The 10,978-nt window shown below is 38.6% G+C and overlaps 1 protein-coding gene across 1 annotated transcript; it reads left to right on the forward strand.

The window, feature by feature from the left end:
• Nucleotides 1–2,051: 2,051 nt before the first annotated feature.
• Nucleotides 2,052–10,771, forward strand: zgc:92429 (uncharacterized protein LOC445063 homolog). The gene is made up of 11 exons (XM_031304312.2): nt 2,052–2,308; nt 3,234–3,283; nt 3,382–3,438; nt 4,750–4,904; nt 5,195–5,298; nt 6,163–6,215; nt 7,606–7,676; nt 8,036–8,138; nt 9,406–9,525; nt 9,792–9,854; nt 10,064–10,771. Exons 1-11 carry the CDS (start codon nt 2,245–2,247, stop codon nt 10,499–10,501), a joined length of 1,278 nt encoding a protein of 425 aa, XP_031160172.1. The 5' UTR covers nt 2,052–2,244; the 3' UTR covers nt 10,502–10,771.
• The last annotated feature ends 207 nt before the right edge of the window (nt 10,772–10,978 follow it).

The following is a 10,978-nucleotide window of genomic DNA, read 5'->3' on the forward strand; positions in this document are numbered from 1 at the left end:
CATGTCACAACATGCAGGGATATGCAGATGTATCTGTATACAGGACAGGTGTATACAAACACAGGAAAACAGTAACTACATGCTGGTTATGGGTGGTAATTGTATGTTTTAGTTTTATGTTTTCCCACCGTTATAGAGAATATGGGCCAAATGTAAATGGACACCAGGGCACACTTTTGTTCCTATTGAGGGAAACCTTGACTTTTTGGTAAGAGTTTAAAGAAGGCCCATTTCCTGTTATAACAACAATGCATTTCTGCCCCAAAGCCGGGTCCATAAAGAAATGTTTTTCCCAGTTAAGTGTGGCAGAACTTGTCTGGTCTGCAGAAATCTGGATCAACGAAGTACGTTGCCAGGATAAACCCATACACGGTAAACATTATGGACGTAGAATGAGTGACGTCACCCACTGGTTTGTGGACTGCGGGGACTGTCGTTTTAAAGCTAGCAGTTTGGGCGGCCTCTAGCTCACCCAGTGAGAGCGTTCACCCCATGTAGACCGAGTCCTTTGTAGCGGCGTGGGTTCGAATTTGACCTGCTGCCCTTTGCTACGTGTCATCTCCAATCTCTCTCCCCCTTTCATGTCTATCCACTGTCACTTCATAATAAAGGGAAAAGCCCCAAAAAAAAATAATCTTAAAGCTAGCAGTTTGGCATTTGGCCGTCGCCATTTGGTATTTTATTTCACAGGACCAATATTTACAAAATGAATATCATGCAGTAGCCCATTGAAGAATACTTTAAACTAGCGTTTGAGACCATAGACTCATTATGAAACTGTTTACTGAGGTAATAAATCAAGTGAGAAGTATGGTAATAATTCTCCCTATAGACATCTATAGAAACAGACCTTTTTTTTGGACCAGTAGAGTCATCCCCTACTGGAAATTAGATAGAATGCAGGTTTAAGGCACTTCCGCATTGGCTTCTCTTGTAAATCCCAGAAGCCTGATAAGGTGGACATCCGGCAAAGCCCCTTAACAACAAGAACCACCTTTGAGCTAGCAAACTAACGTTACATGTTGAAAATGGCAAGTTTTGACCAACATTTGGATTGTGCAGTAAGGCAGGCCTGCTTGGTTCTTTAGGTGAATGATTGTAAAGATTTACAAAGAACAAGTTTACAGCATTACTATTCAACTGGGACTTCCTGGGACATATCAGGACCGATTGGTGGGGATTGCTAACGGCGAAGTACACACTACGATATCTGGTAAGAACAAATTACGTTTGACCATGTATCCAGCTAATTTAAATAGCTCACATTACGTTAGGATGCAAATATTCCAATAAAACAATTTTCTTCCAGAGAGTATTTTGCAGAGCCACCGTCGCTGCGTCCGGAGCTTTGCGCCACTGAGACAATTGTAGTTGGTTTAAAGAAATGCAAAAAAACCCAGACTGTTTTTCCTCCTATACCAGAATGTATCTGTGGAGTAGCCAGACCTTACTCCACAGCGCTGTCTGGCAATGTAAGACTAACCTGACCTTGACCCCAACCTACACCTTAATGGGATGAACTGGCCACAGACTGTGAGTCGAATGGAAGCAAATCCCTGCTGCCAGGTTTCTAAATCTTCTGAGATTTTGGAAGCCTTCCAAGAAGAGTGGATGCTGTTATAGCAGCATATTAATGCCCATGGTTTTAGGATTATATGTTTAACAATCACATATTGGTGTAATATCTCTATGTATCTATTTGTTGCAACATATTTTAGCTCTCTTTATTTGGCCATAATCAGGCTCAGTACGTTTTGGCACTGCAAATGCTGGAATTAAAATGTTTAATGTATGTAATAATAACACAGGCTGCTTCTCCTAAAAATATAGGCCTGTGAATTGTCCTGACTGCAATGCATCCAGTAAGAGAAAGTGACAGAAATCCAGAAGTTGTCAGGCCTATTGTGGTAGCTACCGGGCCACAGCTTGTGACAGGCGACGCTCACCAGGAGGAATGTCAACCCCCACCTTCAGATAAGTTTTGACAGCTGTAAATTGAGAGAAGGAAGAGAGGAGGGGGGCTGCTATTTTTATCTTCCATTCAGCCAGGCAGAGAGAGAGAGACCCTCCTATTTCTTTCTGCTCTTTCAAGAAGAGACCCTTCTGGATCTCTCCTTTCTGCTTAGCCGGAGAAACTTCTGGAGGTCCAACCACAGCAATAACACCAGCAGAGACCACCAGGTTGGAGGACGATATCTGAACAGAGACAGGCTGTACAGTGAAGAAGAAATCCCACAAGCCAACATGGCTCTGCTGTGCTACAACAAAGGCTGTGGACTGAAGTTTGACGCTGAAAAGAACAAGAACGGTAAGATCCTGTCTGTTTATTGCTGCATCTTTTAATCTAAATACTAAGTCCAGTCTGGGTTTGTAGGTTGGTTTAATATTTTGGTCTTGATGACATGAAGCCTCAGTGGACGTCGGTCTGTGTAAAGTTAAACAAAAGCTTGAAATTAAGCATGTAAAGCTTGTTCTTACAGAGTAAGTAGGTGCGGGTGATGTACAGATTTGCTTTGATTTTCTTAGATTAGGTTCACTTTACTACTTTTTGTAACTTCTGAGCTAAAATAGCACATTTGAACCCTGTAACTGTTCAAAAATACATCACCTGCAAGCTGAAATGAGGACTATTTTTCCTTACTTCCTGGAAAAAAGTGACATTTTTATTCAGACTTTACAAACAGGCAATTATTTTCCAAACCACCACTAACAAAATGTTAGTCTGATATTGGGTTTATGTCTGCTTTTAGTTTGAAAGAATGCTTTTGTCACCAGATTTATTGGTCTGAATAAAAAATAATGTAACAATTTGGGTTCAAATTTGACAAATTCATTTCAAAAAGACAATACAGTGCAAGTAAGCAGGGATCAATTTGAGTGTTTAAACGGACTTTTACTGAACACAACAGGAGTGGACAAGAAACCAGATTTATGGTCTGGATTTACTAGCAAAAGCCGGATAAAACAAAGCATTGATTTGTGTGACGTCAAAAAAAGTTGTGTCCTTATTGTCTCATATACTGTGTGAGTCTGAGAGATAGTTGGAGCCTAGCGTGTACAGTATGATAGGCCACGTGTCTCTGGGAGCATGAGACAGCTATCTTCCTAGCATCCAACTTCCTTTTATGGGACGCTCCCTCTCAACTCTAGTGACCCCCATGAACAGTTGGTACACCCTGCGGACTGTGTGTGTGTCTGTCTAAATACAGAATGACTCTTTTTTTTTTCAAAAGATTCCTGCCTCTTCCATCCAGGTGTCCCTATCTTCCACGATGCCCTGAAGGTAAAACTAATACAAAATTAAACAAATCAACAACAACATTTTATTTAGCTGGATAAAAATAACATTTATGCATATGTTGTATGTGTGTCCTTCTCCAGGGTTGGTCCTGCTGTAGGAAAAGAACAACAGACTTCTCAGAGTTTCTCTCCATTAAGGTAAAAACAGCTCAGGGTCAAACACTCTACCAAATTTAAGATTCTGTAAATATTTGTGGTTGGTTGGAATAGAAAGTAAGGTTAGTGAAATAAAAAAATAAAAAATAGAGGTGAAAATATTCAGAATCAAGTGGAAGTAAAACTTGGTGCTGTGAATTAAACACAAATGATCCAAATATGATCCGACACCGCTTCCAAAATCAAAAAAAGTTTGAAAACAAATACTGGTTGCCATGGTGAACTCGTCATTTGGTGGGAACTACGATGTAACTTTTAAGTTTAATTTTGATGTTAATTTTGATTTTAGACTTTACAACCAAACATATGAACACACAAAGCTCACCTCAAGATTTTGACAGTAGCAGGGGCACAAAGGCCATGGTGGCCATAGGGTGTACAATTATTTTTGGCCAGAGCGAGGGGTGGCCATCGTTGCCCTCGTGAAATTCCTACCTTGGTAGTTACCCTTTAAGTAGCAAGCATTTGTTGTGTGTACAACTGACAAACAGTTGTGGAATGTAACTAAGTACATCTACTCAAGTACAGTACCTCTGAACTGTACTTGAGTATTTCCATTATCTGCTACTTTATACCTCTACTCCACTACATCTCAAATATTGTAAATTTTTTTACTTCACATTTGTTTAATTTCCTTTAGGAATGTTTTGGTGCACTGACGATGACTGAATGAAATTGTTGTGTAATTGTAATGCTTATAAGTTGGCTACCTTTTGTTTCCAAAACTTGGAAAAATCGTTTAACGGTTTATTTGTTTAGTATTTGTAATGTATGCTGCTACTCTGGTTTCTGGTCTCTTTATCTAAATAATAGGGTCTTGTAAGCCTGTTTGGGCTTTGCATATTTTTTATTCATGGCACAATAATAAAAAAATAAATCAATCATAAATGCATTCATGCTTTTGTGCAAAAATATATTCCAGTGTTTGTCTAAAATTAAAACGAAAACTGTGGATGTAGTCCCCAATTACCTACATTGAAGGTGCATTAGGAAGGGATCTTTTAATGGCCAGTATGAACAGGATGAATAACTGCAAAAAAGCAAAAAACGTTTCAATGTTCATACGAGCACCTGACTATTGTGTTAAGACTGACATGTTAGGTTTCACCCTTAGGTGCAGATACATAGTAGGGTACCATATGGTGCAGTAAGCAGTTAGCTACAGTCATTTTCCTCTGTGAAGGATTATATAGGACACAGTTATTAAAATTAAGTTCCAATGAGGAGACAGATCCTGTGCAGATTTTCCTCTTTAAACCAGACTGAGGTGGTCGCTCTGTTTTTTACATGCAGGGCTGCACCCGTGGGAGCCACAGCAACGTGAAGCCCGAGGAGCCTCTGCGGCCGGAAGTGTCATCAGATAAGGGCGACATTAAACAAACCAACGGCAACGAGATAATCTACCAGGGACCCAAATCTGCTGAGAAACTGCAGAAGGAGAGACCCAGGTGTGTGTGTTTGTAACTGCAAGATTCCACTATTTCTACTTTGCATAAAACAACTGGAATGTGTGTTTTTGCATACACCTCCCTGTTACTCACATACATGCAGCTGCCTCTGTATTCATTCACAGAGGTGAGGATGAGGTTACCTGCAACATTTCTGGAATAAATAATTTAGTGTATGACGCCATGCATCAGTCCCACAGGCCTGTGCTGATGTCTCTGTGTGTATAAGTTTGTGTATTCATTTCCCAATATCCATTTTTGTGTTAACATGAAAGTGTGTTTATGTGCAGTTCAGAAGAGCCCAAGACAAAGCTGCCCCACAAAGTGTCTGCATCGCTGGCTCAGGCTCTAGAGAAATTGGACATCAGCACGAAAGCTGAGAAAGAGAGGAAAGGTGTGTGTGTGTGTGTGTGTGTGTGTGTGTGTGTGTGTTTTTTATTTTTCCCCTATTTCTGCTGGTCCTGAACACATCTCTGACTTGTACACCCCAAACAAATGTATCTTATGAAGTTTTTACTGACTATAACGGGGTCCTAGAACAATACTATCCCAAAAATTGAAAAAATCAATAAACTACAGCATGAATATTTTCTATTATTTTATTATACAATTTGTGTGGAATTTCTACAAGTTGTGAGAACAAGAATCAAGAAAAATAACACTATTTCAGAAAATATCTGAAACAAGTTGATTTATGTTAAACGGGTTAAAATATTTATACTGTACTGTCAGATTATTGGACTTTTTACAAGAAAATTAGACTTAAAGACAGTAACAGTCAAGCATATGCACATGTTTAGGACTAAATGTGTTTGTGTAAGTTTGATGCATAATTCAACAACATCTCATCAAGACATTTCGGTGTAAAATTGGGTCCATATAGATATACTTCTAAGTGAAAACATTCCACCAGCGCACTAAGAATACTTCAACCTGTTTCCAATAGAAATCAAATAAATTGATTTCAGAAAGTACTTAAACCAAACTGATTTGCACTGGACAATTCAATTCAGTTCAATTCAATTTTATTTATAGTATCAAGTCATAACAAGAGTTATCTCAAGACACTTTACAGATAGAGTAGGTCTAGACCACACTCTATAATATAAAAGGACCCAACAATTCTAGTAGTTCCCCCAAGAGCAAGCATTTAGCGCGACAGTGGCGAGGAAAACACATCAAGATATTCTTCACTTGTTTTTATGAAGATATTTTTGCATCTCACCTCTCTCTTCTTCTTGTCTTTCTCTTTCGACAGAGAGTGAGGCGGTCATGCCTGGGACCCGATGCAAGAACCCAGGATGCAAAACAGTGAGTGTCTCGTTCTTATTTGTTTATTTGAGTGTGTGTTTGTGTTTGTAGGCAACTTCTGTGGCCCAAAATAGTCACCTATCTGACATCAGAAAAAGCCGACAAATTCATCTTGCACACACACACACACACACACACACACACACACACACACACACACACACACACACACACACACACACACACACACACACACACACACAGAAACACAAGCTGCTCAGTAGCATTTCTGTGCTTCAGTTTGAGTTCAGTTTATCATCATTCATTCCTGTACTTCAGTGTTGTAAAGCTCACTAACAGCTCCATCTAGTGGACAAGGCACATAACAACACATATGACCAGTTGCTATATTTGTCACATTTATAATCTGTTAAGGCAGAGTACATTTACTCAAGTACTGCACTTAAATGCAATTTTTAAATACTTGTACTTTACTTTTTCCACTTCTTTTTCACTTCTACTCCACTACTTTTCAGAAGGAAATACTGTTATATTTTCTCCAATAAATTCTATTGATAGCTATTGTTATTAGTTACTTTGCAGATTAGAAAGTCTACATTATTTTATAAACATGAGGCATTATCAGTACATGAAGTTGTTGAAATGAGCTCCACCTCGTCTAGCTGCAACATTAGAATGTTCCTTACTTGTTAATACATTAGCAATTATATACGATAATATGACACTAACAGGGATATTTTTTCCGCCTAATGTTTGCTTTTACTTGCAAATATTTAGTAAAATATTAGAGACTTTTACTTGTAAGTGTTTTTACATTGAAGTATTCTTTTTTTAAAGATCTGAATACTGCATGACCTCAGTGATTAGTGCACTAAACTTGAGTATAACATACTAAAAAGTCAAAAGTAAAAAGTCTTAAAAATACTGTTTTCGAGACTGTAGAGGAAGGTCCAAATTGAAAAGATTGTTTAAAAAAATGTGTTGTTTTCAAATTAAAACAAATACAAACTTTGTTACAGAGTATTTCTATATAACAGTCAATATCCAGGTTGAAATAAGCAACAATCAAAGTTTAAGATAGGGGGAAAAAATATGATTAGGTATATTTACCAACTGTCTAAAACTCAAAAACTCAGTATCATAGGTTAATCTTTAAAGTGAAATAATCCAAACAGTTCCGTCCTACACAGATATGTTATAGCCGATTGAGAAACCATCTTTTGTGACCCCGTCTGCAAAACAAATGAACCCACTCGGGCTTCCGACCCCAAGATTGAGAAACACCGCATTCAAACAAACAACACACTTGACTGGTAACCTTATCATGTGACTGATGACCAGAGGCGTGAGGAGAAACTGTGTTTGGTTACACATTGTTGACCATCCGATCTTCACGCTGTGATCATTAGCATTGTGTTTGTGTGTTCAGGTCTATCGAGGCCCCGAGACAGACACGGAGGTCTGCACCCACCACCCCGGAGCCCCCGTCTTCCACGAGGGGTAAGACACAAAGACACACTGCTGCATGTTTCCACTTCTTTACTCTGGATATTACAAAAAGTCATAATGCACAACTCCATTATATCAAAATCATAATTACAATCTTCATTTGCATAAGGTTTTTTTCAAACCATAATTAGAACACAAAAAGACAAAACAAATCTGAAGGACGTGTAAGCAAAGCAAAGAACATAAACGCTAACGATAAGTCATTAAAAACAAATCTGCAACATTAAAAACAGACTTCAGGAGTAAATTAAACTGCAACTGCATTAAGTATGTAAGGACATCTCTCATATCTCAAATTTCTCAGGTAAAACTGCTGTTTGTTGACTTTGTGACAATTTGTTTTTGTTTAGGTACAAGTACTGGAATTGCTGCTGCATAAGAACAATAGATTTCAATGCGTTCCTCGACCAGAAGGGCTGCAGCACAGGGAAACACCGCTGGGTCCCAAAGCAGGTACACACACCACCTGGTGGGGAATACTACATCAGTTACAGGTAGAACAAAAGGACATGGTTCAAAGTTAGCAGGAAATTTAGCTGGAATAACACTGATGCTAACGGATGCCAACAAAACCAACTTCAACAAATCCTTTTTTTGTATAAAGATTGGTGTGCACAGCTTGCTTGTTCTTTGTTAATGATTTTAGATCAGAAAAAAAGGCAAAAAGACACAATATGAAACAGGAGAACAAGTCTGTGATTGTTCTTCATACTTAGGTACATCAAGCTAAAACTAATTCAGGTTAATGCAACAGCATTCTCGCTTTATGAAGGTTATAATGTTCAGTTTTATGTTTAAACTGTTTCAGAGACGTGTTAAGTCAATTTGATGGTAATTTTGTTTTTTGTGCTGTTCAATTTAATTTATTTATTTAGGATCCCCATTAGTTTTTAACTATTCTTCCTGGGTTCCACACAAAAGATAAAACAAGACAATCAACGTTACATTAATACTTCCATATTATCGGGCGCCCAGATAGCTCAGTTGGTAGAGCGGGCGCCCATATATAGAGGTTTGCTCCTCGATGCAGTGGGCCTGGGTTCGATTCTGACCTGCGGCCCTTTGCTGCATCATTCCCCCTCTCTCTCCCCTTTCATGTCTTCAGCTGTCCTGTCAAATAAAGGCCTAAAATGCCCAAAAAATTATGGAATAAAAAAAAAAATACTTCCATATTATCAATACAATAAAGAAATACTATATAATTAAACATCAATAAAATATATTTCTACTGATACCCCACATTTCCTTCTCAACAAGTAACCAGTGTACATGTACCAGTGTACACTAGTGTTCATACTTGGGTAAACAGAACATTAATCCACATCCCCACTATTATGCACATTAAGATGATTTCTTTTTGACTAATTGCTAATTTTACTCCCTTTTTTCAGTGGTAATCTGTGTTAACTGCAGTAGTTATATGTTCAAATTGACGTATTGTGTAACTGTAAGGTGTTTCTAATTTGTCCACCCCCAATTTGAGAGGTGACTAGGCTTAAATATTGTACAGTAAATGATACAAGTCAAAACCACGAAACTGTTGGATCAGAATCATTAAAAAGGAAGTCGGTCTCATATTGGTTCTTAAGTAGGTAAATTGTCACTCCAGGGGTCCATTTCAGAAAGCAGGTTTAGTGAAAACTCAGAAAGGGAGGCGTGAGATGAACATGATCGTCATCTAATCTATTTCTTTGTGACTGATCTTTGTGTGTGTTAACAGGACAAAAAGAAGGTAGCGTGTCGGCACGACTGGCACCAGACAGGAAATAACGTTGTTGTCACGATTTACGCCAAGAACGCAAACCCCGAATCTTCCAGCATAGAAGCCAACCGGACAGTGGTGAGTGTTTCACTCAAGTACTGTACCTCAGTTTTAAGTATTTTTGTACATCACTTGAGCATTTCCACTTTCTACTTCACTACATTTCAGAGGGAAATATTGTACTTTTTACTCCACTGATGCATATATACATAGTTGGTTTGACTTAAAATACAATTAGCATAACATTAACAATATATACCATACAGTCTGCTTTAAAAGGTCAAGAATGCACACATTTAAATAAATCTTGTTTTTCTTGCTTATTCTCTATTTTTCTCCTATAGCTCTCATGCCAAATCCAGTTTGAGAACAATAAGTTTTTCAAGAGAGACTTCCACTTGTGGGGCGTGAGTACCTGCTAAATACATCTAAATCAGCCAGTGGGGTGAGATTAGCTCACCTGTTGCTAATGCAATTATAAGTTTTTAAAGATACTGGTGCTCATTTTTCTCACAATGTGAGCAGTTATCTGATTCCATTGGCAGACATTGTGAAGGTCGAATATAAAGCAAAATGTCATCTATCTTCTATATAAAAGATTTGCTTTTACCTTCAGGTGGCCAATGTCAAGCAGAGCTCAGTCAACATGGTCCCATCCAAAGTGGAGATCACCCTCCGTAAGGCCGACCAGGTGGCCTGGGGCAAACTAGAGGACCCCAACTACAAACCCGAGCCTGAGCCCGTAGAGGAATCCTTCAACGAACCCACGGAGTTTTACCACCCTGACCACGACATCGACGACGACGACATCAGCGACTCAGACGAGGAGTGGGCCTACGACACAGCACAGAATAAAAAACCAGAGGAACAGGACAGGGACGAGCAGAAGAACAAAGAAGAAGAAATTCAAAACTTAAAGAGGAAGGAAGTGGAGGAGGAGATGAAGAAGGCATTAGAGGAAAGGAAGCGGGCAGAGGAGGAGAGGAAGAAGCTGGAGGAGCAGAGAAGGCAGGAGGATGAGGGAGGATACGAAGACATGCCAGATCTTGAGTAACTCCTCCGGGAAAACGAGGTGAAGATTGGGTCTGATTTGCAATAGTGAGGTAAAATTTCATTGATATTGCTTTGTTATTTATTTATTATTTCTGAAATAATTAGATTCCAACTCCATGTTTTGTAGCTACAACTCCAAATGAAATGTAGTACTTTGCCTCACTGTATTCATTATTTTTTTAATATAATGCTAGAAATAGTGAATATACTCAACTGGATGCAATAAATAAAGACTTGGCAATAAATAAAGACTTGTCAAATTCTGTCATTATTAAAAGGTGCAATATGTAATATATTTACGGTATTAAATCCAAAAATTACCATAATATGTCATCAGATATTAAGGTAACATGCTGAGCTGAAATATTGTCTTCTGTCAACAATGCTAAAGCCAGTATTTTCTTCTTTGAAATGTCCGTTCCGTGACGGAACGTCTGTTTGTGTTTTGGCCTGTGTGTTGGTATCAACTGCCCATTCT

The sequence above is a fragment of the Sander lucioperca genome, chromosome 17 (assembly GCF_008315115.2).
Source record: "Sander lucioperca isolate FBNREF2018 chromosome 17, SLUC_FBN_1.2, whole genome shotgun sequence".
NCBI lineage: Eukaryota > Metazoa > Chordata > Actinopteri > Perciformes > Percidae > Sander > Sander lucioperca.

Excerpts from the sequence above, each read along its gene's own strand:
- zgc:92429 (XM_031304312.2), top strand. The coding sequence starts at position 2,245 with ATGGCTCTGCTGTGCTACAACAAAGGCTGTGGACTGAAGTTTGACGCT. Across the intron at positions 2,309-3,233 it reads CGCTGAAAAGAACAAGAACG|ATTCCTGCCTCTTCCATCCA; the intron begins GTAAGATCCTGT and ends TTTTTTCAAAAG. Across the intron at positions 3,284-3,381 it reads TCTTCCACGATGCCCTGAAG|GGTTGGTCCTGCTGTAGGAA; the intron begins GTAAAACTAATA and ends GTCCTTCTCCAG.